Genomic DNA, 27,937 nt, shown 5'->3' with positions numbered 1-27,937 from the left:
TGGTCTGTTACGAATGAAATGTGACGAGACACCAGTCAACTTCTCAGGCACTCTTTCTTATCCAGTTGCATCATTTTACGAATTGTTGGATAATCAATTAGAGCCCATGTACTGAAATTAACAATGATCCATTGTTTTTTTGTGCAAATTTATTGTTTTGAGTGAAATGCTTGACCCCTAAAACTTGTATAAAGACATCAAATTTATTCCTCTACCTCAATTCTGAACCATGACAGGCAAGATGAAAGGGCGCGGCAGCCATATTGGATTTCACCGTTATCCCATACTTTTTTAAGCCTGCAAATGATTGTAATGGATTCCTTAACCCCAAAAACCGAGGTAAAGACACGAAATTGATCACTCGAGGACAATTCCACATGGAGTTATACTGGTAATAATGACGCAGCGGCCATCTTGGACGCCATCTTGAATTACACCTTTCTGTCCCACATCTGGAATGTCAACCCAAGTTTTTTTCAATCTCCTCGGGGTCCCCTACAAGGATCAAGAGTCAAAATTAGTATAGGGGACATATGATTGCACACAGGACCCCCCTCAGCCCCAGGACTATCGGAACGGGGTACAAACCGAGATCGGTGGCAAAATCTCTCGCCTCCACAAATGCCCGAGACAGATCAGAGTTTTGAGAGCCTGTTCCCAGAGATATTTTCCACTTTTCGTTTTGTTTCACCAGAGCAGATTTTCAAACCTCACACCAGTTTCTCTCCCATGTCACGTCTTCATTTCCACATAGTTTTACTCATATCGCCCCAGTGCCGTATTTTCCAGCGCTGCCTTCCAAACATCAAAGCCTGCCAATATTTACATGGAACGAGCTGTCCTGAGGCCGCAGAACATCACACTGGCCGGCCAGGTTCCGACTCGGGACCGCAGACCAATGGGGCTCAGTTGCAAGGGTGGACATGAGGTGCGAGTTTGGGCAAGATAGCTCCAAAAGGAGTGATCTCAGGGGGAGTGAAGGCTCGACAAAGTCCCTCAAACTTTTTTTTTTCCAACCCCAACTTTCTCTTTCCCCCTCAACCCAATCTCTCTGTGTCTTCCTCCTTGATCCAGTATTGTAGTTCTGTGTTAAGTCATTGTGTACAAGTGCTCCGGGGTCGGGTATGATCGGTAGAGGGTAAGGGAAAAATGTATATGTGTGTATAATGTGCTTTACATGTGTTTTATACGTGTTCAACCTCTTTTCATGTCATGTTTGATTTCCCTCACCATTTTCTGAGGTGACAATCCCCCCGACCATTTGCTCTCCTTTGCATTTGTCCTCTGCATTCCTTTAATCATTCCTCCCGTCATTTTCCGCTCTTTACATTTCCTTGCTTGCTGTGGAATAAATTATTGAAGTGTTGAATGTGTCCTGATTTATCCTGCATTGCGTTGGTCCGAATATCATTCCCAGTGGGCAACATTGGTCTGAGTTCCCAATGGTAATGGTAGCCCACGTATGGCAGCATGCAGCATTGGTTCACGCATCCAAACTAACAACCGCATAGTCACAGGCACGATACCGCATAGTCACAGGCACGATTCCCCATCTGCCACGTTTGATTCACTGGTACGGTAAACCCACTTTGGGTGTGAGGATCCGGCCCGAGTTGAGGGTTCCAGTCGACGTTTGTGGTTTCTCGGAATATGTCACTCTCTTGGAGTTATCCAGAAGCGACGTCCCTAACAATATCTCGAAAATAGAGCCGAAGTAATCGTGAAAGAGGACAAAGTATTACATTCCAATGGATGCAAAGAAACGCATATTCAAAGAGCATCAGCAGCAATAACAATAAAAGTCGTTCATTCCAGAATTTGGGTTTTGTGAACACAAGAGATTTTTGTGAGAAAACAGTTGTGGTGAAAGGTAAATGAGGGTGATTACTCTGTCTTGTTGGATAAGAGTGAATTTGGTTGTTTCTGGTAAATAAAGATTCCGTGGCATGAGGTAACATATCAGTATTCAATTGAAACATGAGATTACCGAAATTTGAATGGAACAAATCATCAACTTTCAAAACCTTATTTCTGAGAAATAACACATCAGTATGAGAGTGAAAACCAGTGTTAGTAACAATTCTGAGTGCTCAGTTTTGAATCAATAAAATTCTCTCCCTGTGGGTATTTGATACATTGACCCACCCAAGATAAAATTCCACAATTTAAAGAAGGTAACATTAGGGTAGAATATGACAGGGAACACATGTACTGAGAAAAACCCTTCAACTTGTTTGTTACACAAACATTTGGTGAGAGAAACTTGTGTCGATTGTCGGAATATCCTTTTGTTGATAAATTAGGATCAATGAACAAGCCAAGAAATTGAGTCGGGTCAACCCTGGTGTGATCAGAAAATATTTGAATTGTCAGTGAATAATATAAATGACTCGATGTCAAATGACTTTTGAAAGTCATTAACATGAAGAATAATAAGTGTATGTGTGTCTCCTCCATAACTCCAAAACCATGAAATTGAGCGGCTCAAAACTTTACATGCGTCCTGAGGGAACTCTGAGGGAGTACATGATTGAAAACTGGGTATTTTGGTAAATTTCAACAACCCTTTTCAAGATAATTAACAGCTTACCTTCATGAAGGCTTCTCCTTGGTGAACCCAACTTCATTTTGCAGGGGTCTTTTAATTTGGCCTCCTCAAAAAGCCTTGCCTTGGAATCAGGGTCCACTCTCATGGTGTTTTGTTCTGTCAATTTGTGAAGACAAACTTTGAACATTCGGTTGTCGTGATTGATACTTGGTGCTGATGTACACGAAAAATGGGAAAATGATGATGATACCTGATTTAATAGGCGATGATGCATGTTTGAAAATATTGTCAACTCGCAAATACAATGTGTCGCTTCGCTGACTGGGATATTGGGGGTGGAGGGGAGAAGAGACAGGAGGGACAGAGAGGAGGGAGGGAAGGCAGAGAGTATGGAGAGAAGGGAGGGAAACTAGAAGGGGGTGAGGAAGGGGGGAAGAGTGAGGAAAATGCGGGGGTGGGGGAGGTTGGGAGAGTGATGCCTCACTAAACATGCTATACACTGTGGGAGGGAGGGGTATGTGAGAGAGAGAGAGAGAGAGAGAGAGAGAGAGAGAGAGAGAGAGAGAGAGAGAGACAGAGAGACAGAGAGACAGAGAGAGAGAGAGACAGAGAGAGAGAGAGAGAGAGAGAGAGAGAGAGAGACAGAGAGACAGAGAGAGAGAGAGAGAGACAGAGAGAGAGACAGAGAGAGAGACAGAGAGAGAGAGAGACAGAGAGAGAGACAGAGAGAGAGAGACGAGAGAGAGAGAGAGAGAGAGAGAGAGAGAGAGAGAGAGAGAGAGAGAGAGAGAGAGAGAGATGGCTTTGAGAATATGTTATGCTTCAGGCCGAAGTCACATTTGCTCTTCGGTGAGGATACGGTGGCCATACCCCCCCCCCCCGCTGAATTTACAGAAACGTGCGGCGGCCGCAGATTTTCTGCGATGGCCTCAGGGTGGCCCTACGCCGTTTGGCTATCTTTTACAGGGCGTAGGGGTCGCCGTGGAATTATAACGTGGAGTTATAACTTTTTTCATTTCTTCGTTGACCGTAGCAATTCGACATGCCGTAGTTGTGACGTAGTTGTGTTCCACGTCGACCGTACGTAGGGCGTACGGTGGGCTTGCATTATTTGTGCGGCCTCCGTTGCCTCTTATCAATGAAAAATGAATTTTGCCCGAAAACCGAATACATTTTAAAAAACCGAACACAACGAAGCGTTCATGTTTGTTCACGCGTCTCCCCCACCTGTTCGAGCCGCGTCTTCGCGCTTTGTTCATTCAGTTCGTTGGTGAAAGGAAGTCCTCGTGAAAGGAAGTCCTCGTGAAAGGAAGTCCTCGTGAAAGGAAATCCTCGTGAAAGGAAGTCCTCGTGAAAGGAAGTCCTCGTGAAAGGAAATCCTCGTGAAAGGAAGTCCTCGTGAAAGCATCTCTCATGTGTCGATCGGTACTTTTCCTCGTGTTTTCACCTTGATTTGTGCTGTTTTTTTTTTTTTACTCATCTTGTGTTTTAATTAATAACAAAAAAGCAATCCGATCACGTGGTGTGACGGACTGTCGGGCAAGGATTTAATTTCACAGAAAAACCGGTTGAAATTTGGAATATCCATGATTACCTCAGCCCGATGCGTTTGATGAAAGTGATTGTGGTTCTGGGGGCATCATGCTTGATGAGCTGCCCTGGGGGCATCGCTCGCAGAGTGTGCGAGCGATCAGAACCCAGGCTGGAGCTCGAGCCTGTGTGGACCTTTGGATTGGTGATTGTACCAGTTTACATACAATACACCGACACCGAAGGTCATTTACTCATCTTATTTTACCTTAAACATGGGGAATTTCAGTTGAAAGTGTCTTGAAAGTGGGGTTTCTTGGGGTCCACGAACGGATTAATTCACTCCATTATTTCTTATTGGGAAAATAGTTTGGGAATCGAAATTTTTGCAATCCGAACAGCCTCCTGGAACGAATTCAATTCGGATTCTGGGGGCACCATGTACTGGTATATTCCGAACTGTTATACTTTTATTTCAGTAAAAAAAAGAACTGGTATATATCCCCACTCGTTACCGTCCGTCTGGCTGCACGTTCACCTTAGGGTCCCCCTGCGGTCGCCTTGCGGGCACCTTGAGGCTACCTTGCGTCTGCCTTGAAAATTCTATAGCCGCTGCAGGGACGCTCTGAGGTCACCGTGCGACATCAAATCAAAGACCGTACGGCACCCCCACGTTTTCGGTCTCCATAATTTCTAAATATGCCGTGCGGCTCCCCGAAAAATAAAAACATATGTGACTGCTACATTGTGTGACCGTGGAAATACTGCGGCCGCTGTATAATTGTGAGTGGCCGTAGATTTTTGAGACCCCACGGTCGCCATGGCAAATGTAACTTTGGCCGAAACAATCATGAGTCCTTAGTCTGTGTGTTCTTCTACATCCACAAGGTTTACGACTCAGTCTGGAAAGAAGGCTTCCTGTACAAGATACACAGACTCGGCATCAATGGCAGAATGTTCTGGTGAATCCGTGATTTCCTATCGAATCAAACTTTCCAAGTGAGAGTTGGTCAAGCCCTTTCTTCTGTGTTTCCCATGGTCAATGGTATCCCCAAGGGTAGCTGTCTTCGTCCCACCCTTTTTAACATCATGATGGATGATGCTGCCTCCTCTTTAGTGTCCCGCAGCAGGATATCTCCATTTGCGGATGATGTTGCTATGTGGGCCCGGAGCAGAAGCCTTCAGTTTACGGCCAAAAAACGCCAGGGAGAGGTTTGCAGGATTGAGCAGTGGGCCCAAAAATGGGGCTTCTCGATTTCTGGGCCCAAGTACAAGTTCTTTATTTTCTCTCGTAAAAGGAAGGTCAAGGATTTATCAATAAAAATTGATGGCAATTCTATTAAAGCTTCCCCTGATGTTTCCTTTCGAGGAGTTACTTTCGATAAGGGCCTTATCTGGAGACCCCATCCTAAAACACTTGGCGGCAGATGTGCCAAAGGCCTCAACCTTCCACAAAGTCTTGCAGGTACATCTTGGGGAGCTCATCAGGGAAGTCTCCACCTATATAAAACCCTCTTCCGCTCCCAATAGGATTATGGCAGTCAGGCCTTTTGGGTCATGTGCAAAACCAACTGCAAAAAGCTGGAAACCATTCAAGCCAAAGTGTACGGTTGTGTCTGGGTGCTTTTAAAAGCACGCCAATCTGTGCCCTGCTCGCGGAGGCTGGCGAGTTCAAGTCGATGTGTCGGTTGATGGAGTTTTCACAGGAGTACCACGCCTCGATAATCTCACGGTTCACCTTCAATGATGCTGCGTCAAGGATAGCTGCCTGATCGCATAAGAACGTGTGTGTGTGTGTGTGTGTGTGTGTGTGTGTGTGTGTGTGTGTGTGTGTGTGTGTGTGTGTGTGTGTGTGTGTGTGTGTGTGTGTGTGTGTGTGTGTGTGTGTGTGTGTGATGTCCACCTGTACATGCAGTGTGACATGCAAAGAATAAAACATTTGCAATTGTGATTTAATGTACTTCTTTATTTCAGTCAGCACGTAACAAAGCGAGCACACAAGCATTCTTCAAATGTCAACTCCATGTTGGAGCTTCCATGAAGACCTTTGGAAAACTCGATAGGCTCTGGTTGATTCAACCATAATCTTCTTGCAGTTCTTCTTCAAGCCGCATAATCTGTGGCCAAAGCAACAAATCCACAATTAATCTTTTCACTTCACAAAACGTGCAATGCACAAAAAACAAAAACGTTTTACAAACTGATTTTCGAATCGTTAATGGAAATCAACACAAGAATTCTCAAGAGAGATGTCACAAAACTTCTGTTAAACCAACCAGGCTACAATAACTCAGGTACAACTTTCCATTAAAACCACAAAAATTTCAAAATTACAAAAACTCTCAAGTTAAGGTCTCTGGTATTCCATCCCACAGAAAAGCCACAGCGAATAATTATGGAGAGGTCGGCAGATGCTTGTCACCTTCCCAACTCATCCACCTACTTTTATCATAGTTTTCCACATCATTTTGAAACATCATGTTATTTATCATTTTTGATCCTGTCTCTCAATGGTGAAGAATGACTTGAGAAATTTTCGTATCCACATCTCCATCTTCACCAAAATCGAACCAATTCGTCCTTGTCACACACCCAACCTATCGACCAAGTTTCATCCAAATCTATCAATAATGTTTTGAGATATCCGAGTCACAGACAGACAAACAGGTGCAGAAGTGATTTTTATTGAATATATCTGTTTGGACCTTTCAGTAACGAAAAAAAGCATTAAAGAATTGTAAGCAATTGAAATAAATGAAGCCCACATAATTCATTGTCCGAGCCGTGAAGCGAGAGGCCTGAAGCATGTCTTCTGTGCACGTGCACAGCTTACAACATGATATTTATCTTTACTGCTTACTTGCTAAAAGTTACTCCCTCTTCAACTTCACTTTCGCAAGAGACTACAAAGTCTTTTGTTCTCAAATGCTCCAGCGACAATATTTGACATTGAAATGTTTTACTCTTTTGAAATGACAATGAAATGTGAGGGAGGCAGAAAGCACGAGCATTGTAAAGTTCCATTTCTAAAAGTCAGTTGTGCGTGGAGTCAGGCCAGCTGTGCAGTCAGCCAATGGGTGAAGGACACAGCTTGACAAATTAGGTGTGCTGGCCTTTGGCCATATTATATGTCACGTGATATGTGTTAACCAATGAGATTGCATAGAAATGAAAAAGCCAGAAAAGTGATCTTTAAATGCTCAGGTGATTGATGAAAATACCCTGAGGACAATCACCAGATCGATGTGGGTTGTGTGCCAAATTTGATGGTTAGCGGTCCAGCAGTCCTTGCAAAAAACGTGGACAGATAGACATCCGATGAATCTTATTCATTAGATTCCTCCATCCTCCCTCATCTGCCTTTCCCCAAAACCCCAAGTCCTCTGTTTTGAAGGCTTATGACTGGACTTTTTATTAAAATTCCACTTTAGTGCTATTATTAGAACAAAACTAATCGTGGAATTCTTACTCATTACAGTCACAAGTTTGTCATTGCAATTCTGCCTGCATTCCTTGATGTGCAAAAAAAAAAACAGCAGACCATCAACAGAAACGAAAATCGAAATATGAAAAACAATCAAAACAGTGTACTTGCCTTCACAAGCCGGTGTCGTGATGAAAACTTAGACACTTCATTAATGACAGACAATGCTTCGCACAATAAAGTTTTTCCACATGTGCAAGGCAATGTTGAAGTGATGAATGAATGGAACAAGTGTTTTTTTTATTCATGGCGTGGATCATCCGTTTCGTTTCATGACGTTTCATGACGTGGATCATCCAATGTCAACTTCGTCAGAGGCACTGAGGAAAAAAATTCATAAAATACTGTTGTGACAATACACAGGAGGGAATGCACAATTTCTAATCAACAGCATTTGGTTGCAAGCTGCTCATTTGTTGTTAGACAATTAAATAAATACAATTTGGCAACATTATGCCTGTGTCATATCCACATCCCAAAATAAAACCAAATTGAAACGAGAAGGGCACTTGGTGGAGCGCATACCTCCGCCATGTAATGCCTGATCCACGAGAACATATCGGGCCCAACACATCTTTGAAATATCGTGGTATATATCGTTTTTGGCCATATCTCGCAATGGTGAAGAATCACTTTAAAAATTAAATAACTCTCGTATCCAGATACAGATTTTCACCAAAATCAAATCGATTAGTCATGGTCACACACCCAACTTTTCCACCAAGTTTAATCTGAATCCATACACAACTTTGAGATATCATGCTATCTATCATTTTTGCCCTATCTCTCAATGGTGAAGCATCATTTTGAAAAATTATCGGATCCAGATCTTCACCACCAAAATTTAATCAATTCCTCCTCGTCACAAATCCAGTGTGCCCATCAAGTTTTGTCTGAATCCATCAACCATCAACCACCCACACTGGTCACCCATAAAACAGATGGAAGGACCACCTTCCTAATGGTTGGTGACAGCTCTGATAGCTCCTTACGGTTGGAGACAGCTCTTGACAGTTGGTTACAGCTCCTGACGGTTGATTACAGCTCCTGACGGTTGGTGACAGCTCCTGACGGTTGGTGAAGCTCTTGAGGGTTGGTCACAGCTTTTGAGGGTTGGTTACAGCTTTTGAGGGTTGGTTACAGCTTTTGAGGGTTGGTTACAGCTCCAGACAGTTGGTTGAATGAACATTTGATTGATTTGAATTCATCCATTTCATCTACAAGGAAATAAAAAGTTATTCAGTTTATGTATTTTTTTAAGTAATAAATTCCTTGTTGACGTTTCAACCTGTCCGTGATTATCATTTCCTTCCATTGATCCAGCATCGTCCAAACTTCAACAGACTGGGAGGTAATTCCCAAAATAATTAACCTGTCATCGTCAGCATGCACAAGTGGTAAACGCTCAGCTGCATTACTTAAGATCCAATCAAGATAAGATTTGTGCATCGCCGAGGGCGCGTTCCCGGTCAGGAGGCCACGTGACCTCAAATTAAATGGAAAATGAGACGGTGGACACTGGAACTCATGGTTAACTGATAAGCATTCATGGTTGTTAAGCAATCCGCAACACCACAAAGTTTACTGTGAGCGGTGGCCCTAGGTCCGGTTCTTCTGAGGAGAAACGATGATTAACCCCCTCAAAATACATTCGGTACCCATGACCATAACAATTTTCACATATATGTATATATATATATATATATATATATATATATATATATATATATGTATATATATATATAAATTATATATATATATATATATGTATATATATAAATATATATATATATATATATATATATTGTTACGGCTGTGGAAATTCGCATTACACCTTAAAGGGCCCTCAGGTGAGATATCTCCAGAGGTACATGTGTCGTTAGCCCAAACCCGTTGTATAGAGGGAATTTATGTGATCCATCTGGGCTGCGACGCTTTGAGTTAGCCATTTCTCTGTTCTGTCTTTAATTTCAAACAAACAGCATCTCAACAACCACGCCATCCCCACCACAGCGCCAACCACACGACAACGACGCCACCTCCACCACCTACGCTACCACATCATCGCTTCTACAACGATTCGCAAACACCACCACCTTCGCCCTTACCTTCACAACTTCATCCCACATCATCGCTTCTGCGGCCATTCCCAAACACCACCAGTCAACACCAAACGTCGTGTTCCCGGAGCCGTTCGGCCATGGAGGCTGAACGCGTCGATCCGCGGATCAGGAATGCTTCACACCCACTTCTCCTCCGTCCAATGGGCAAGCGCGAGGCGGCTTGGCCCCGCCTCCAGGCGGTGTAGGTGAATTCCGTCCATGTCCGACTATGCAAATTTTAGGATCAGGGGAGGTTCACGCCCATTTTTGCCCGACCAATGGCTGACCGGGGGGGGGGGGCGGTGTGGCCCCGCCTCCAATCGCGTCCTGATCCGGGAATTTGCATATCGGCGCCTCCTGAGAGCTATAAAATGATGAGCGCAAGGCGACTCGTGAGGAGAGAGTGGAACTGGGAGTAGAGTGTGGAACTGGGGAGTTGGTTGTGAGAGAAGCGAGAGGCGTGGAGCGTGGAGCGTTGAGCGGTGGGAAGCGGAGTTGAGAGTTGAGCTGGAAGAAGAGGAGTGCGCACGGTGGAGCTGCAGGCGGCGGGTCAGAGCAAGGGAGCTCAGGTCTGAGGCAAGGAGGACGGCGGTCGGCGACGAGGTTGCGGTGTGGGGGATCGCTCGTCTCGTCGCGGGACCCAAGCCAGCCAGCCACTCCCGTCCCCCAGGGCATCAACAATTTCCCTTCCCCCGCGCTGAGATAGTGCAAAGGGGGCCCCGTTGCTCCCCCACCCCAAACGTGGTGCCAACGAGCATGCCAGGGGCACGGAGTCGGGGTACAGCAGCGCGGACACTTTGCGGCTAGCCCGTCAACGCATCACGAGGATGCGGGTAAGACCTCCCCGGTCTCGCAGACCTGGCCGCTCCTCGAGGTCCCGTACACATTTGGCCTACGGGCCAGTCTGCCTCCTTGTCTGTGAGGGTGGCTTCCTTCTTTTGCTTTTGTGTAAATGTGTGTTGGCGCCGTCTGTGAAGTAAAACTGTGTAAGTGTTGCCGTGTGTACGCGTATAGTCGGTTTTAACTGCTTTTCTTACATTTGCTTTTTGTGCATTTTTGTATGGCTGTATATACGTGCTTTCCATGTGTCGTGTCATAAAATGCTTGTTTGTTGAACTGTGCCCGTTTCGCTTCTTCTTTTCTCTATTGAATCTCCATCCTGCTTCACGTAAGGGGTTCGTAGTGGGTGCAACATCCCGGTAATTAATCGGAACCGTCAAGGCAGACGATAACACCACTCGGTTATCACTGTAGCACGGAACGGACCACTTCAGCGGTTCGTGTCCAGAGTCGGCCTGTGGCGTGGTACGATCGCCCGGTCGACCATTCACGCAGGTACTTAGGTAGATCGAATTGGGCGAGCAACCCTATCCTGCGCGGGTGGGCAATTGGCACGATCGTGGTGAGGTTAAACCCCCACCCGTGACTAGCTCCCGGCGTTGTTCCGAGAGGGTCACGAAGAAATTGTCCGTCTGGTGGGCGACGTGTCGCGATTCGAGTTACGTGGTCATTCACACGCCGGCGGGCGCGAATTTGCAACAATATATATATATATATATATATATATATATATATATATATATATATATATATATATATATATATATATATATATATATCCCTCTGTTGTAAGAGGCGACCAGGGTTGCGTCAGGAAGGGCATCCGGCGTAAAACATGTGCCAAATCACTATGGGGATCATATGGATGATCCGCTGTGGCGACCCCAATCCGGAGCAGCCGAAAGAAGAAGAAGAAGATATATATATATATATATATATATATATATATATATATATATATATATATATATATATATATATATATATATATATATATATATATATATATTGTTACGGATTCGCGCCCGCCGGCGTGCTGACGGCCACGTAACTCGAATCGCGGCACGTCGCCCACCGGACGGACAATCCAGTCGTGACCCTCTCGGACTAACGCCGGGAACCAGTCACGGGTGGACCTTTCGGTCTCACCGCGATCGAGCCAATCAGCCCCCGCGTGGGATAGGGTTGCTCGCCAAATTCGACCTACCTAAGTACCCACACGGAGGGTAGACCGGGCGGTCGCACCTCGCCGCAGGTCGACTTCGGACACGGGCCACTTAAGCGACCCGTTCCGTACTATCGGGATAACCGAGCGGTGTTATTCGTCGACCTCGACGGTTCGATTAATTATCGGGCGTATTCAGCCCACTACCAACCCTTTACGTGAAGCAAGATGAGGATTCAATGAAAGAAATGACGAAGCGAAGCGGGAAACAGTTCAACACAAAGCACATTTATTCGCGATGAACGGAAAGCGCACATATACAATTCCACCAAAAGCACATAGAAAAGAAGAAAAACACAATGCAATTTTACACAAAAAGCAAATGCGACAATGCAGATCTAATACCGATTACGCAAGCACACGGCAACACTTATACAATTTTACTTCACAGACGGCGCCGACAACACATATCCAAAACCAAGAAAAAGAACAGAGAACCCTCAAGGATGAGGCGGGCCTGAGGCCGAGACCGGGTCGGGCCTACCCGTCTGGTGATGAGACGTGGAGCGGCGATGGTGCCTCAACTCCGCGGGCCTCGCGGACAGTGTCTGGTAGGGGGTGGGAAAGGGGCCCCCTTGGTCGCACTATCTCAGCGCGGGGGGAAACAGGAGGGGGTTGCTGATGCTCGGGGGAAAGGAGGATTTCTACTCTGCCTCGAGTCCCGCGACGAGCGTCTCCACCTCGGCCAGGTCGCGCTGTCGGCCTCCCTGGTGTGCAGCTCCCGGCACGACGCGAGCACCCTCTCGTCTGCCCTCGCCGCCTCTCCACAGCTCCGTCCCCTTTGCTCCGACTCCAACGCACACGACGACGACCAACTCCTTCTTGGCTTCTTCTTCCCAACTCCACCGCCCGCGAAGTCTTAACTCCTTGTTCACTTGACTGATGAACGCGGTCGCTTATATCAGCCCCATGGCTTCGCTCTCTCATCTTTGACCCCCTCCCTTCGACCTTTCACCTCGCTCCCCATTGGCCCGAGAAAAAGTGGGCGTGAATGCTTTTTGATCCATAAATTTGCATATATCGATCGCCCTCCAACGCCCTGGGGGCGGGGCCAAATCGCCCCTCGCTCACCGATTGGACGGAACAAAAGTGGGCGTGTGTCGTTTTTGATCCGTTTTTGAAGTGGAAAATCCGTGGTTTTGTACACGCTGTTCGGCGCGCGCCCTGCCCGAGTCCAACACCGGTACCCACAAGCGGCGCAAGAACGGTGGCGATGCGACGGTTGCGAGGTGTGACGTGAAGCGGCGCCGCGGTGGGTGGTTGATGTTGATGTTGTGGTTGGTGGTGGTAACAATGGCGGTTGGTCCAAAATAAAGATAGTAAAAGAAAAACGGCTATCCTGAAGAGTCGCAGCACGCATAAATGACATGTATTCCCACTAGACAACGGGTTTGGGCCTAACTACACATATACTTACCGAGATATCTCACCTAAGGGACCTGAATGGTGGTTTGCGAATTTGGTAACCACAACAATATATATATATACATACATATATATATATATATATATATATATATATATATATATATATATATATATATATATATATTGTTGCAGACCCGGGGTCGGGGGTGTTCCCACAAGACTCTCCGGAATCGCAGGCCATCACAAAAGAATAACTGTGAATTGGTGGGTCGTGAATCGACCACAAATGCCAATAAGTCGACCACATGACTTGTATTGGGCTCCTCCGTCTAATTAATACCGTTTACCTTAATCTAATTACTGGAGAACACACCCTCAATATACACTTGCTCAAACCGGATCATCTTACCAGATCAGATTCAGTCGAGCGGAACTGCCCAGCATGTACCGGCAAGGAAACAGATCGTTGGGGAATAACAGCGAAGCTCGGGTGCAGGCCATGCTGGACCAATGAAAGAAAACAGGAAAACGAGCTGGGAACATTTCTCTATAACACATGTATTTACAATCGAGCGAGGAAAAGTATGTGGCACAGAGAATGGGGTTTATTTTTTTATGTACAGCAGGGGATAGCAAGGAATTTGTGGGGTGTGGCAAAAGGCAACTTTTAAAAGACAGAGCAAGATTATCCCGACTATCTTCTACAATCTTACTTCATCTTGGACAGGCGCCATCAAACACACACACACACACACACACACACACACACACACACACACACACACACACACACACACACACACACACACACACACACACACACACACACACACAGAGTGAGAGAGCAAAGATCGAAAGAGAAGGGTGAGGTTGAGCACCCTCCAAATACCTGGCATGGTCGGCTGACCAACGTGGACCATGACGCTTCGGGAGGGGTCGTTGGAAATATATTGGTGTGTCCAGTGTGGGAGTGAGGAGGTGCGATGTAGGCGACATTAGTGTTACGGTGTCTTGCCAGAGGAAAATGGGATTGCGAGTCAGTAATGTTCTTCTTTGTGCATCCACAGAAGACAGGATAGAGGGGTGGACAGAGAGAGCAGAACAGATGTATGAGGAGAAAGATCCCGAACCTAACCGTTTAACAGTCTGTATGTGAAGCATGAACCTCTTTGGGATGCTCTGCCTGAGCGTTCCCACCTTGTGATATGGCGCATTATATCCTGCTTATTTATTCGCCGGGGCTCAAGGCAACGTGCGCTCCGCACTGGTTCGTCTGGCTGCGCAGGGGTGGTGGGACTTCGACAGCAAGGCAGGGAGTGTCAAAGGATGGCAGTCACCTCGGATCAGGTTCTCGAGGAAGAAGAAGCTCTCCAAGAAGAAGCGCATTCTGGACGGCAATCGGACACAAATAATGTTCTGAAGAAGAGGCTCGAATGACTCCACGCTACCCTTTTTATAAGCCCTAGGTGAAGGGTGGGGTGAGGAACGGAAAGCGACGCACTGTGGGCCAAATCCTGCACTTCTGTTGGGCCACAGCGGCCCTAGCCATGCCCTGCTTGGCTCTGGGACCAGAAACCGGCTCAGATGCCTCCCAGCACCGGCATGGCTCGAAGCCCATGACTGATCATGGGGCATGCTCCCCAAGCCGGCATCCCGGCCCTGAATGTGCACCAAGTGCAGCCTGAATGTCGGATGACAGCGGGCTTTCTTTGCCACCCATGGGCTCCTTCACGAGTCAAAATGTACACCCGGGATCCGAACCAAACTCTCGGATCACCCTTCTGATTCACACTCAGGACCCGAACCTCTCCTCATTGCTCTCGGTCTTGCCGTGGCGTAACGACTGGATGAGGGCTGTATCAATTCCGGATGCTCACCCGGGACGTTTCCGGTGAGACGCGGTGGAGCTATTGGCGTCTCTTGCATTGTTGAGCATCGCGCGGCACCATGCACACTCTGACGCATGGTGCTCCTCAAAATAGAGTGGTGAATTGTGGTGATGCAGAGGTATGTGGGAGAGCGGGAATATTTTTCCTATGTGCGGGAGGCGTTTGTGGTCAAAGTGGTGAGATTTGATGAGTGAGTTGTGGAGTTAGGTGCGGTGCCAGTTGGGAATTGGCATGCAGATTTAAATTTAATAATGGCACGCGAATTCTCGTGTGTGGGTTATTTAGTGTGCAGCAGGGATGGGGATGATCCGAGCCACGGAAGGCATCGCGGCGTGCTTTTTAACAATTTCCCATTGAATGGCGTGTGTGCATGTATGCTTCTCATGTACTATGGCAAAAAGGAAAGGGTTGGAGTGCAGGTAAGAGTATGAATCAGAGATCACTGTTTGTAGGGCACCATTGCCTTGAGGCATGCCGTTTTGCATACAACAACAACAACAACAACAACAACAACAACAACAACAACAATATATGTGCATAAATACATGGTCTCGGCTCATGGAAGAAACCGCTTAACCTCACTATGTCAAACTTTAAACATATCATCCGATACCCAGGGTGCACACAGTGTGAAAATGATGAAGACATGGGTCACGTGGTGTGGCAGTATACAATTAAATCTTGAGATGTATATCGAGGATGTGAATTGATCACATGGGGCAAGCATGGCCTCAATCTAAGCTGTGTTGACAGGTAGAGCTGGCCACAGCACTGCTCAATTTACAATACAACCAACCGATGAACAACTTCCATTTTGTCCGAAGCTGTGAAGAAAATTCAAAGGTAAATGTGACCGCAGCAAGAAACGGAGTGGTGCACTGGAAACGGGGGTAGAAAAAGGTGCAATGATAGAATGTGAGGGGAGTGAAGCTGTGGGCAATACCTGGAAGTGACATTTTCAGTTTGAAAACATGATCCTCATGACTTTTTTTTCATTGTGATGCAGACATGGTGGGCCCTGCAACTTCTAGAAGTGGTCGGAGCAGCCATGTAGCTTTTGCTTCTTGCAAGCTTCCTCCAGGAAGTGCATCCAGCTGCAAACACAAAAAATGGATCTTACTAAAAAACAGAAGTCGATTCTGTGCTCATTGAAATCTTTTACCTTTTTAAATTGTCTGAACCTAATGTAGACCAAATGAGTTGGGCCATCGATGAATATTCAACAACAATTGGATCAGAAAACACATATTTCTGTGAAAATTATTGGTTGAATTTATTTGAAAACTCTTTGATTTCCTCTCCATTTCATGTTTTTACTGAAAATTAACCGATGAAAATAAACCCTCTGAGATTTTCATTTCTTTATGAGAAGCAAAGATTAAGTATTATAAGTGGGAGGTGTATACTTGTGATAAATGTATTTTAAACAAAGATAAACTCGTAAAACGTCCGAGAAAAATCATCTTTTTTATCATTATATATTGTTTCGGTTGTGAGGTCGATGGAAGAATTTAATGGAGAATTTAGGATTTAATTGGGTTTTTTGGTCCGTGGACGTGTGGGAGACATGTCAATGTAATTAAGTAGGGAAACTGTGAGCTTCAGTGTCAAGTGTCACCACACGGGGGGGCGGGGGGGGTGGTGTCGTGTTTTCTTTTTTATATACAATGTCGAAGCTCGAAGGAGAACGAACACACAATGCACAACAATTGGGACAGGAGGCAAGAGGGGCAGGAGAGGGAAGGACAAACGGTGGGGAACAGAGACATTCGGAGATCTGTGGAAGGGAGAGAGATGGGGAGGGGAACATGGGGTAGACAAGATGGACACCACAGAGACTTTCAGGAAGGAAGGCACAGAATTTGAAGGTGGCGGGTTTCGGGTGGATTAATGGGGGTGGAAAAGATTGTGGTTTTGGATGCTGGAAAAGAAGAGGTGGGGGTGAACAGCTGTTTTGAAGACCTTGAGGGAAGAATGGGATTGAAAGTGTGTGGGAGTTTATTCCAAAGGCGGGGAAAAAGAGGAATGAAAGAGTGAAGGTGAGGAGTGATTTGCGATTTTGGTAGTTCTACCAGAACTTGAGCGCCCGGCGGAAATATAGTGGGGGGGTGGAACCTATTACAGACAGAGTGCAGGGTGGAGTGAGACCAGAGAGGTGACGGTAGAAGACAGAAAGACCACCAACCTGCCTGTGGTGAGAGAGTGAGACTCAGACTCAGAGAGAGGCCCAAAGACTCAGCCTCACCATGGGAGATACCAATGATCCAAATGCGTTGGTTGTCACAGCGTGAAGCCGAGAAAGGTGGGGTTAATGGGAAGGTGTTAATTAGCTGGGGTTTAAGAATAAGCTTCCCCAGTATATAGTTGTCCTCCTGTGACCTTTCCTGATATTTTTTATGACCAAAACCATGATGGGAAACAAGCAAACGTGCCGAGCAGGCAGAAGCCCCACCTCCCAGGGTGATGGCACGCAAACTCACGCCCCCGAGGCTGATGATTGATGGGCGTGATGTCAGAAGCTCGCCAAGCAGGCAGAAGCCTTGCCTTCCCGGGTTTCGTGCGAGCAAGCCATGCCCCGGAGACGAAGGATGATTCGGTGTGACGTCGAAAAAGTGGGGTTGGTTGCACATTGAAGGAGAGTGGAGTTCAGGTTAAGCGCACGCACGAGGCAGAGTTGAGTTGAGGGAAGGAACACAAAAAAAAGAAGTTCAAAATGGATGGAGTTAGGAGATGGCCTGTACGAACAGGGCTTTAAGGCTGCCTTTCCCTCGACGCACAAAGAGTGGGGCACGGTTCTTGTCCTCCTGTTGAGGCGATCTGGCTCCCATGGTGAAGCAAGATGCTGGCCTTTGGCTCTTGGTTGAGTTGTGAAAAACGGACCACGATCCTCGTGTTTGTCAAGTTGAGGTCGGTGACGACGATCGATGCATGAAGTAGCTGCACTGGGTCTCTGAGCCTTGGTGTTGAGTGCCACTCGTGGATTGATTGACATACGTTTGTCCTGCTGCGAGAGAAGCGACTTGGCGCCATTTTGCGTGCGTGTGCACGTGCTGGTGGAAGCGCCTCAATTCCAAATTCCACAAAGACAGCTGTGGGCCAAGCTCGCGACAAGAATAAAGGAAGGGTTTACGTTTTATTTTGCTCTCCTTTGTATTTAAGTCCATGTGAAGAGGTGCCTCAACTTTAGGATTTATTTACTTCACGTTATTATCATTACCTTTTGAATTGTTGTCCTTTGTAAATATTTGCCTATTTTCTTTAAATGTGCTCATTTTGACAAACTGTATCCATGTATTTTTTGTGGGGTTCGAGTATAATCCACCCCCCCTCCCCCACCCCCGTGCTGTGTTCCTCTGCCCCTCCGCCATTGCGCCCTTTTCCGGCATGCACGCATTCATGTCAGAGTTTCAGCTGTGGGTCTCCAAGGGAGAAGTTCAGCCATCCGGGGGCTGTTAACCGCCCGTCACCACAAAATTGGGTCGGGGGTTAAACCTGAACCGGCCACCCACGCGACAAGATATTGTTGTGGATTTCAGAATCGGATCCAAGTAATGCACACAACATCCGGGTACTCAGACAGATATTTCCATAAATGCAGGTTCAGAATCGACCCATCCCCTTGTCTGGTGGGATTCTCACTCTTTGATGCGTTGCAGAAGGGTAGAGAACAGATTTCATTTCTTTCTTATGGGATAACCTTTTCCTCTTTACGACACGTTCATGACGTATGATTTTACATCAGTTTTAATTTTCTGCATGAGCAATATTCAGCGTTCGTGCATGCGATAGATTACCGTCGGCCCAACGGAGACTCATTCTATTCTCTTTCCGTCAAAACACATTGGCTTGGAAATCGACGACTTGTTTACACATTTTATTTGGGTTTTCATTTTAACACTGGACTCACAGGACATGTGAGTCATTAAACACCTCACAGGCTTTTCCTGAACACTTTATTCTGACTCAAACATGGCTGTGGTCTCGGATCATTTACCTCAGGCATCCACATTTTTCCATCGGGATCGACACCCAGTTCAGCAGCTCTGTGGACATTAACTGGCTGTTGTTCGTGTCCTGCTGAAAAGAGAGGTGATGGTTTCCCATTTACGTTTCATTGTTCCAGCAAATGGCTGCTAGCTGGCATTCGTCCAGCGCCCCAAGAATGGTGTCGTAAGCCAGGCCTGTGTTAATCGGTCGACCGTGCCAGGTATTGAGAGGCCGTTAATTCTCATCTACTCTCCTTCTCTCTGGCTAACAAATCTTCTGTGTGTGTGTGTGTGCGTGCGTGCGTGTGTGTGTGTGTGTGTGTGTGTGTGTGTGTGTGTGTGTGTGTGTGTGTGTGTGTGTGTGTGTATGTGATGGCACCTGTCATGGCATAAGTTAAGATTGTAGAAGATATCACGGGATAAGTCTGTTCTGTGTCTGCTTTTGTAAATTGCTTGCCTTTTGTCGTTCCCTACGAATTCCTTGCTATCCCTGCTGTACATAACAACAAAACCCATTTACTGTGCCACATACCTTTCCTCGCATGATTGTAAATAAATGCTTTGGATATAAATGTTCCCAGCTCGTTTCTGTCTTTTCCTTCAATGGTCCAGCATGGTCCGTATCCCAGAAGAACTGGGATGTTGTCCCCCACCAATTTGTTTTTCTCACCGGTACATCCTTGGCAGGTATGCTCGACTGCATCTGATCCGGTAAGGTGATCCGGTTTGAACAAGGCGTACCGAGTATTTACCGTGTCCATATTACCGTATTAATTACCGTGTCCAGCGGTAATTAGATCAAGTGACCATTTAATGTAACCGGTTCCATTGGACGGAGGACCCTCAGTCACGTGATTTGGTTATTGGCGTTCACGGTCAGCTAGCGACCCGCCGCGTCACGGTGTTATCCGTGTGTGAAGGCCTGCAAATCCGGAGAATCTGGTGGGAACCCAAGGTATCGCCCCCCCTCCCTTCGTGGTCTTCTCGCCTGACTCCGGGTCCGCAACAATATATTTTGTGAATTCAACTTTTTGCGATGTTTTCTCAAAAGGATGGCAAATATGATAACAAACACCCAAACACACATTCAATCTTTTCCAAGAAATATCTCCACAAGAACGAGAAAGAAAACATTGTGTGCACTCACGTGTCCTTATTCTTTGTGCTGGCAGCGATGAGTTCATGAATTTGTGGCCCCAATGGGGATGTTGTGATAACAAAGAATGCCCTTGCATCTGTGGCAAGAAAATTGGACAATCAAATGAAACTATTTGCATGATAGAGCAACGAGATTCAAATTAGTCTCGACAGAGAACTCAATGCATTTGTGAATCAGGAGAGAGGGTGAAGGGAATCATGAAATATGACGTGACGAAACAGAAAACTGTGGTAAGAAAGGTGACACAGACCACTTGCGACAGGCCTGATCAGCACCGAGTCGAGCTTGATGACTGGGCTGAACGTCTGCTTGGCATCCTTTGCACTGGCAAATCTGTTGCTGTCACAGCGAAGCAAAAGCCGTTCCTTGTGTTTCTGCATCAGCACCAAAATGTCTTCGAGCAGCAAAACGTGCAGTTCTGGGAACAAACGATTGTATCATGCAAGTGCAGGCAATCTTTCTGAGAAAGAAGGAGAATGCATGAGGCTCTATAGTGTAGAAATGGCTTCACCCTTGTTTCTTTGGTGTGCGATTGAGTCTTCAACACCCGTGCAAACAGACTGAATCAACTTTACTCAGGGTGCTGTGAAATTAAAGTTTTCTTTCCGTGACCAAGTGAGTCCTCAACTCACCAAAGGTCGTCTTCTTGTTCACCTTCCACAAAAGCTGCCCCTCATGGATCATATTCCGCTGTGTCAGGTCAAGGTTCTGGAGATGAGAGATCAATGACCCATCGTTATAAAGCACACACACACACAAAGGATGAATGGATGTTTTATACCGACTGCGGGGTCACAGAAGACCAAGACTTCAATGAAGTATAGGAATTAAGGAAGCATATCAAACGCAGCGGTCATTTCAAAACTCGAGAATGATTTGAGGTTAATAAACCTTCTGTGGGTGAGAGACAAAAATCTCCAGCTGGACCGACCCCAGATGGAGTCTCAAGAAATCAGCAGGAATTGACCCAAGGGATGCAACAATGCCACCCTCAAAACAAAGGGGTGTTTGACATCCGCACCCTTTTAGCTCATTCTACCGCTGACGGGACCTTTACCCTGGACACGGAAGCAAGCCAGGAAGGATTGAGTGCAGTTTTGTCTCCAGCAAAGGGGCAGGGGTGGGGGCGGGGAGAGGCGTCGAAAGAGTGTTGGCATATGACAGTTTGGCCATGAGTAGACCAGAGCAAAATTATTGGGTTACTCGCAATGAGTCATTGGCAATGCGATTTGCCAGAAATGTTTGGTTATAACGGACAATTCCTCCCTTTAATGGCTGTGACGGTTCAAGGAACCCAACGATCAGATTGCAAGGTGGTTGTATTGCAGCCGTGTAATGTAATTGTGGCCCGTAGAGCCAGGAAGGCTCATGGGAATGCCGATGCACTCTGTCTGCACCCCTGCCTGAAAAAACCTGTAAATTCTGCATGAGGCATGAGGACAGGGACCAGTTTGGGGATTCCTCCCACTGTATCTTACTCCATTCAGCTTGGGTTTTCCATAAAACCCTGGGAGAGGATTTTGGAACTTTGGCATGGAGCACGGCCTCACAGAGGATTCCATGCTGGTGCCGGTGTACAAATGTGTTCGAGTAGAAAAGATCCAATGCGGAGGAGGTCCCCTCCTTGGAGCGTGAACAAAGTCGCATTTGGCTCAGTGGAAAACCCTGGAATTTAAAGATCACATCTTGTATCGCAAGTGGGTCAACATTGACTTTGAGGAAATTCCTGGCTGGTAATAATCCCAGACCAATTTAAAATCAAAATTTTATAACAATTGCATGGTGCCTGCCCCGGTGGACATTTGTGTAAGACCAAAGATAACATCTTGAGTCTGCTGAAAGTTATATTGGGTTAACATGGGGATTGGGGTGCGATATACAGGACTGTCGTTGAGCTTGCAACTCTTGCACTGTTTTAAAGAGACCGACATAGAGGATTGGGGTCTTACAAGCGTCATCCAAATCTGATCTTCTAAGGATCAAAGAAGTACAAAAAAAAACATGTTCATATGCCAGTGCAGAATTACACCAAGATCTCTCAAACACAAAAATAGATTTTGTAAATGGAAAGTACAGCTTGGATACCTTGAACTCCAAGTCCAATGGATGACTTGAGCGCTGAAGGACTGACAGGTCCAGCTTTTTCTGGTAGTTCTCCAGTTTCTGATGATAATAGTGAGAGGTAAGAGGGTTATTTGGGCAACAATATTTAAGTGAGAAACAAACAAGAATGAGCTGTATATTCAAAGTACACTGCCACCATGCCAAATAAATAAATAACAATCCTCCAGCGCGTGACATCGCCGGTGCGCCTTCTGCTCACGGCGATGATGCCTTGCAGCACATGCAGTCAGAATTGGGAGGGAGTGGTGTCCAATAATTGAATAATTAAAATAAATAAATAACAATCATATAATTTCTTAATCAATTGGTTATTAGCATACCTAAACCACCACCATTTCATCCAAATCTGTAACTTTTTGAAAATTAAGTAATTAATCGAAAAATTAATCAATAAATTGATTTATCAATAAATCAAAAATACCCTTTAAAGTCAACTCACTTGTTCACTGTCATGTCCAAATATCAGCTTCCGAGCTCAAAAGGTGCCCGAGATATTGCCAGGATGAGAAACAAAATAAATAAGTTATTAATAAATCGATAATAATTAAGTATTAATCAAATAATTGATTCATCAAAAAATAAAAATAGCGTTTTTGCCAAAACACATCTTCACTTTTGTCTCCAAATTTCAGCTTCCAAGCTCAAAGGATGGCTGAAATATCGCCCAGACAAACAAACCAAACAAGAAAACAGAATAAAAACCGAGTCCTGCCTGCCTTCGGCACCTGTCGATGACGTCATGCATCGACGAGATATGGAATTGGGCAGGAACAGTGTACCACAAGGAAATGCCAAACAAGATTTAACAGGTGCTTCACGAAAGAAAAAGAATGGTCCACCTGAATGTATTCCCGTTTCCGCACTGCTTCGTTTATGTGAAAGAGGATGTCGCGAGAACACTTCACAGCCTGCTGCAACTTATCCTTGTCTGGATGACAAACTGCAACAGATTTCAGAATATTGCTCACTTGACCAAAATGACCCTTGCATCAAAAGCCCAACAAACCCACGTTCATCTCAGGAGAAGGGAATGCCTGCATCAGTATTTTTAATCTCCACATCAACACCAGTACGAGGAAGTTCAAAAGCCAATCATCCCTCTCATCCAAGAAGATGAGAGTGACAAATTCAAACTTGATCATCAAAGCTATTTGCAACTGTGAACACAAGCATAAAGTTTTCCTTTCAGTTTGCAAACCTCTTTACAGTATGTATGGCACAAATAATTGGACTGCAGAGCGTGGAGCATTCTCAGACCTCCAGCCTTTTCGGCTTGGTCTAAAACTGGCAAAGCTCGTTGGTATTTATCCAGATAGTTAAAATCAGCGAACAACATGACTGGTGTCAGATTATAAAATGTGAACTTTTCTATTATCCCACGAACCAATTAAAATAGCTAAAAACGTTCAATAATATACATACCTGCCGTGTACTTGAGCACATTTTCAAGAAGAAGTGGGTACTTTGTGAGACGTTGCATCTCCATCAGCATAAAGTCTTGGAATTGCAGACGTCGGCATTTTGGGCTGCTCAGAGCTTCCTGTCGTCACCGTGAGAATTTCAGGGTTGGATATAGTACTTAGGTATAAAAAAAAAAGAAATAAATTCCATTGCTCGTTGAAGTGTCAGGTAGTTCCCAGTGATTTTGGCCAAAACAACGCAGAACTCAAGAAAATGACCAAATATCAAGAAATGAAAAATGAAATGAAAAGATCCTGGAATCTGAAGAGCGTCAAAATTGAACCAGTGATCAATGGAGCAACAGAAATGACGAAGAAAAAACTTACAGAAATCTTAAAAGACATTTTCTCTGTGACAAGATAATAACAGAGAAAAGCAGAATCATGTAGAACTGCAGAAAATATTGTGATGGATTTCAGAATCGTATCCGATGCACACCTCATCAAAGCGAAACACTCATGCACACCTCATCCAGGTCCTCAGACAGTTATTTCCATAAATGCATGTTCAGAATAGACCCATTCCCTTGTCTAGCTGGATTTTAACTCTTTGATGCATTGGAGAAGGGTAAATAATAGGTTCCCTTTCTTTCTTCTGGGATAACCTTTTACTCTTTACTGCTGGTTCTACTCGGTACCTGGCTCTTGCGTACCAGATTCTTGGCGTCCCTGGTTCCTGGAGGTGACTACGTGACGTCGATTAGTGTTTGGGCCTATTTGCGGGCGGGTGCATGGCGAGGTCGGGTGCTGGCGCTGACCCAGGCACGCATACACATTTGGGGTCATTTTATTGGACTCACGACGACTTCTGTCTTGGTTAGCCGAGACTGGATTTCTTTTCCTCCTGAATGATCTGCTGGGTACGGATGTCTTGTGTTTAATTGTTAAGCGAGGCATAGTGACAAGCATCTGCTCTTTGTCCATTTTTCTACAACTACTTGTTGAATTCTTTATTCGTTTGAGATTATTTTGAATGATTTGAATTCATCCATTTACATCACAAGGAGATAGAAAGTTCTTCAGTTTATTTATTTTTCTCAATAATAAATTCCTTGATGACGTTTCAACGTGTCTGTGCTGGTTTCTGTCTGTGTGTTTCAACCAACCTGTCATTTCCTTGCATTGATCCTGCATTGTCCAAACATAGATAGACTGGGAGGTAATTCCCAAACAAATTACCTTGTCAAAGTCGGTGTGCACCAGCAGTCAACGCTCGGCCGCCTTCCTGAAGATCTAACCAAGACAAGATTGGTGCATCGCCAAGGGCGCGTTCCCGGTCAGGAGGCCACGTGACCTCTTGTTAAATGGCAAATTAGACAGTGGACACTGGAACTCATGGTTAACTTATTGGCTTTTGTGGTTGTTAAGCAACCCACCATACTCGAAAGTTAATTGTGAGTGGTGGCCCCAGCTCTGGTTCTTCCGAGGAGAAACAAGGACTAACCCTCTCATAAACACTCGGAACTCATGGCTGTAAGAATATACATATATAATATATACATTATCTACCTTTGAAAAGGTTTTGTTCTTGTTCTCAAATGTTTGAGGACATCATCATTTCCCCAAATAAATTATGCACTCTCTTAAGTCCTTTTGCAGAAACACAAAATGGCCCTTTATTGTACAGTACATCGATTGCCAGTGCGATGCGTTACTTACAGCCATGAGCTGCTGGAAGTGAGACTCCTTCTGCTTGGCATGAGCCATCTCCACAGCCATCGACTGCATGCTGCAGAACTCACATGCTTCCTTGGTCAGCGCTTGCCCTTGTTCGCCAGAAAACTGCGCATAACAACGGACGAGTAAATCATGCACATGATTGCCTATGTTTGGGTGATCATCAGTCATGTGCATCAATGGCCATTGTGTCGAAAGTATAGTAGTGAGTGGGTGCACACAGGGGAGCGAATATTAGAAAATTATTTGTGAGAAACAAACAACCTGCTTACATAATATAGTACGAGATTCCCAATCTCATAAACCACGTCGTTTTTTTCACTCATCTTCTTCATGGACTCGTTAAAAGTTTCTGCACCGAGGAGGGGAGGGGGATACATGAAAAATAAAAACATGCGTGTAAACACCAGTGCTTGTTTCAAAAACATGTTCAGGACCTTCATAGAGTTGTTCCACAAAGCAATTTCAACTTCAACAAAACTGCATTTTGAACTTTAACTTGAACTCAATTCTTGGCCAAAACGACTGATACCACTAAAATAAAGTATGAGATGACTCTTGGTCAAGCAGTGATTCACCGTGTATGGGAACAATCTGATCGATATTCAGGAAGATATTCTGCAATTCCCTGGGGGTGAGTACAGGCTGCAGGTGAGTACGGAACACATCCTGCAGAATCTTGAGGTTCTGTACATGCTTGTCCTCAGTTTGAAATAGTTCTGCAAGAGTGCAAGGTTCCTGTCCTCAATACAAGATGCAGAAACTCAAACATATGCATGTCAACGAAAGCACAATAAAACTTGGAAAACTGTCCAGAAGCGAAACAACCACCTTCGATCACTTTCTGCCGGTTCATCTCACGAGGAGTACATTTTTGAGCAATTCCTCTTTGGCAGAGTCTTGCCAATTTGGAGCCTCGAGCCCCTGCCCCGACTCGGCCATTGCTGGTAAACCTTCTTGTCCTAATGTGGAAAGAGTGGGACAGTCAGACCTAGTGAGTGAGGTTAAGGCATTACCATTGCGAATTTGTCATTTGGTTAATATTGTGAAGTGGAGGGGTCTGGTGGTCGACCTCTGGTGGATCCCTGCTCATGTCAGCATTGGTGGAAATGAGGCTTGTGATCTTGTGACGAAGCATGCCCTTAAACTGCAAAATGTCACCCAAATCCCCCTGGGACCATCAGAAATTATTAGTCTGGCCAAAGGCCAGATTGAGAAAAAAAATAGCAATTTCAGTGGGACTCCAGCACGAAGGGAAGATTCTGTTACATGGTGCATCCAGATGTGGTATCTCTAGTTAAACTTCCCATGCTTTCCTGGAGAGACCAGGTAGCTCTTGGTAGGCTAAGACTCGGGCACTGTCACCTAAATTCATATCTGTATAAAATTGCTTGCCACCCTTCGGGGTTTTCTGAGCCGTGCAGGAAACACGAAGATCTGAATCATATATTCCAAAATTGCCCTCTTTATGAGGGACATCGGTGGCATCTGGTACAGAATGTAGGAGTGAAGGGGATCAAGGTGTTGGATCTACCGGTAGCATTGAGGCTGATGAACCAGAAGCATCCACAACCCTGTAAGGTGGCACTAAAATTCCTGAAGGAGTGTGGGAAATCCATTTAAATTTCCTTGCACTTGATGGGATAATATGCGATTTTGATCATGTTCAGGTGCATGGCGTGTATGGAGCCTGCTGGCTCTGAAAGCGCCATCAAAATTCATAGAAGAAAAAGAAGAAGAAAAAGAGGAAGAAGAAGAAGAGGAATAATAACAAGAACTACAACAACAAAAACAACAAAAACAACCAGTGCAGTTTCTTTGAGGCCACCATTTCACGGAGCTGCTCCATTGGTGCGTTATCTCAGCAAGTCGGTGAGTTCTTCTCATTTCCACTGCAGGATTATTTTATTTTGTCCTGCAATCCTTCATTTTATCATCGATCACTTTGCTATGTCGTGCTTCATGGGTATTATACATACTTTATATGTTTGCACGGAAAGCAAATTTTGGCGGGAAACCACACCGGCATTAGGCCTGGTTGCACAGGGTGCAATAAAATTCCAGAATTAAAGGTTTTTATTTCAGTAAATGTTCAAATTGTAATCCGTGGTGTGCTCTGTCGTTGTAAAGTCTGTGCTTTGTCATTTGAATGACTGTGTATGCAGTGTATCCATTTAAGTACTGATTTTGTCAAACATTCCTCATGTAGTGTCAGGGATGACTGATCAATTGTCATAGAAATTTTTACACTCCAAATTGAACCTCATTTTTATACTAATACTTAAAACATGGATAACAATCACATTTTTCGTTTCCTTAAACGATACTGAAAATGTCCCATTATTTTTGTGTTGCACAATTAAAACTAAAAGCGTTAATTATCTCTATTATAATACCAAGCTTGCACACGAAAAACTCGGCTCGCCGTCACACGATTCCTATGAAATTGCTGTGGCACTTAATGGATATGCCGACATGTTTGGGAAGTCTTGGCGTTCCATAGTCCCACTTGCATTTTGCACAATGCCTATTTTTGTCATTCCCC

The 27,937-nt window shown here is 45.2% G+C and overlaps 1 protein-coding gene and 1 long non-coding RNA gene across 2 annotated transcripts; both read right to left on the bottom strand.

Moving 5' to 3' along the window:
* Positions 1 to 1,106: 1,106 nt before the first annotated feature.
* LOC147030720 (uncharacterized) lies at positions 1,107 to 5,572 on the bottom strand. Its single transcript, XR_015056492.1, has 3 exons — positions 3,776 to 5,572; positions 2,591 to 2,704; positions 1,107 to 2,341 (listed from the first exon to the last, which is right to left on the bottom strand). It is a non-coding gene; the product is annotated as an uncharacterized LOC147030720 (long non-coding RNA).
* A 451-nt stretch (positions 5,573 to 6,023) lies between these two features.
* Positions 6,024 to 23,088, bottom strand: LOC147030719 (rho guanine nucleotide exchange factor 11-like). The gene is made up of 10 exons (XM_085875070.1): positions 22,695 to 23,088; positions 22,217 to 22,294; positions 20,764 to 20,839; positions 20,382 to 20,549; positions 20,120 to 20,207; positions 15,930 to 16,080; positions 13,507 to 13,599; positions 8,555 to 8,779; positions 7,674 to 7,882; positions 6,024 to 6,195 (listed from the first exon to the last, which is right to left on the bottom strand). The coding sequence occupies exons 3-6, from the start codon at positions 20,813 to 20,815 to the stop codon at positions 16,014 to 16,016; spliced, it is 375 nt and encodes a 124-aa protein (XP_085731196.1). The 5' UTR covers positions 20,816 to 20,839; positions 22,217 to 22,294; positions 22,695 to 23,088; the 3' UTR covers positions 6,024 to 6,195; positions 7,674 to 7,882; positions 8,555 to 8,779; positions 13,507 to 13,599; positions 15,930 to 16,013.
* Positions 23,089 to 27,937: the final 4,849 nt, after the last annotated feature.

This window comes from Eptatretus burgeri, chromosome 3, assembly GCF_056783735.1.
Source record: "Eptatretus burgeri isolate ZD-2024b chromosome 3, Ebu_testis_v1, whole genome shotgun sequence".
Taxonomy (NCBI): domain Eukaryota; kingdom Metazoa; phylum Chordata; class Myxini; order Myxiniformes; family Myxinidae; genus Eptatretus; species Eptatretus burgeri.
Note: the sequence above shows the minus strand (reverse complement) of the source record. Positions and strands in the feature narration are given on the sequence as shown.

What these genes read in the sequence shown, in the direction of transcription:
- LOC147030719 (XM_085875070.1), bottom strand. Translation starts at nt 20,815, where the DNA reads ATGATCCATGAGGGGCAGCTTTTGTGGAAGGTGAACAAGAAGACGACC. An exon ending in GAACAAGAAGACGACCTTTG is followed by an intron (nt 20,550 to 20,763) that starts GTGAGTTGAGGA and finishes GTTTGTTCCCAG; the next exon opens with AACTGCACGTTTTGCTGCTC. An exon ending in GATCAGGCCTGTCGCAAGTG is followed by an intron (nt 20,208 to 20,381) that starts GTCTGTGTCACC and finishes TTCTTGCCACAG; the next exon opens with ATGCAAGGGCATTCTTTGTT.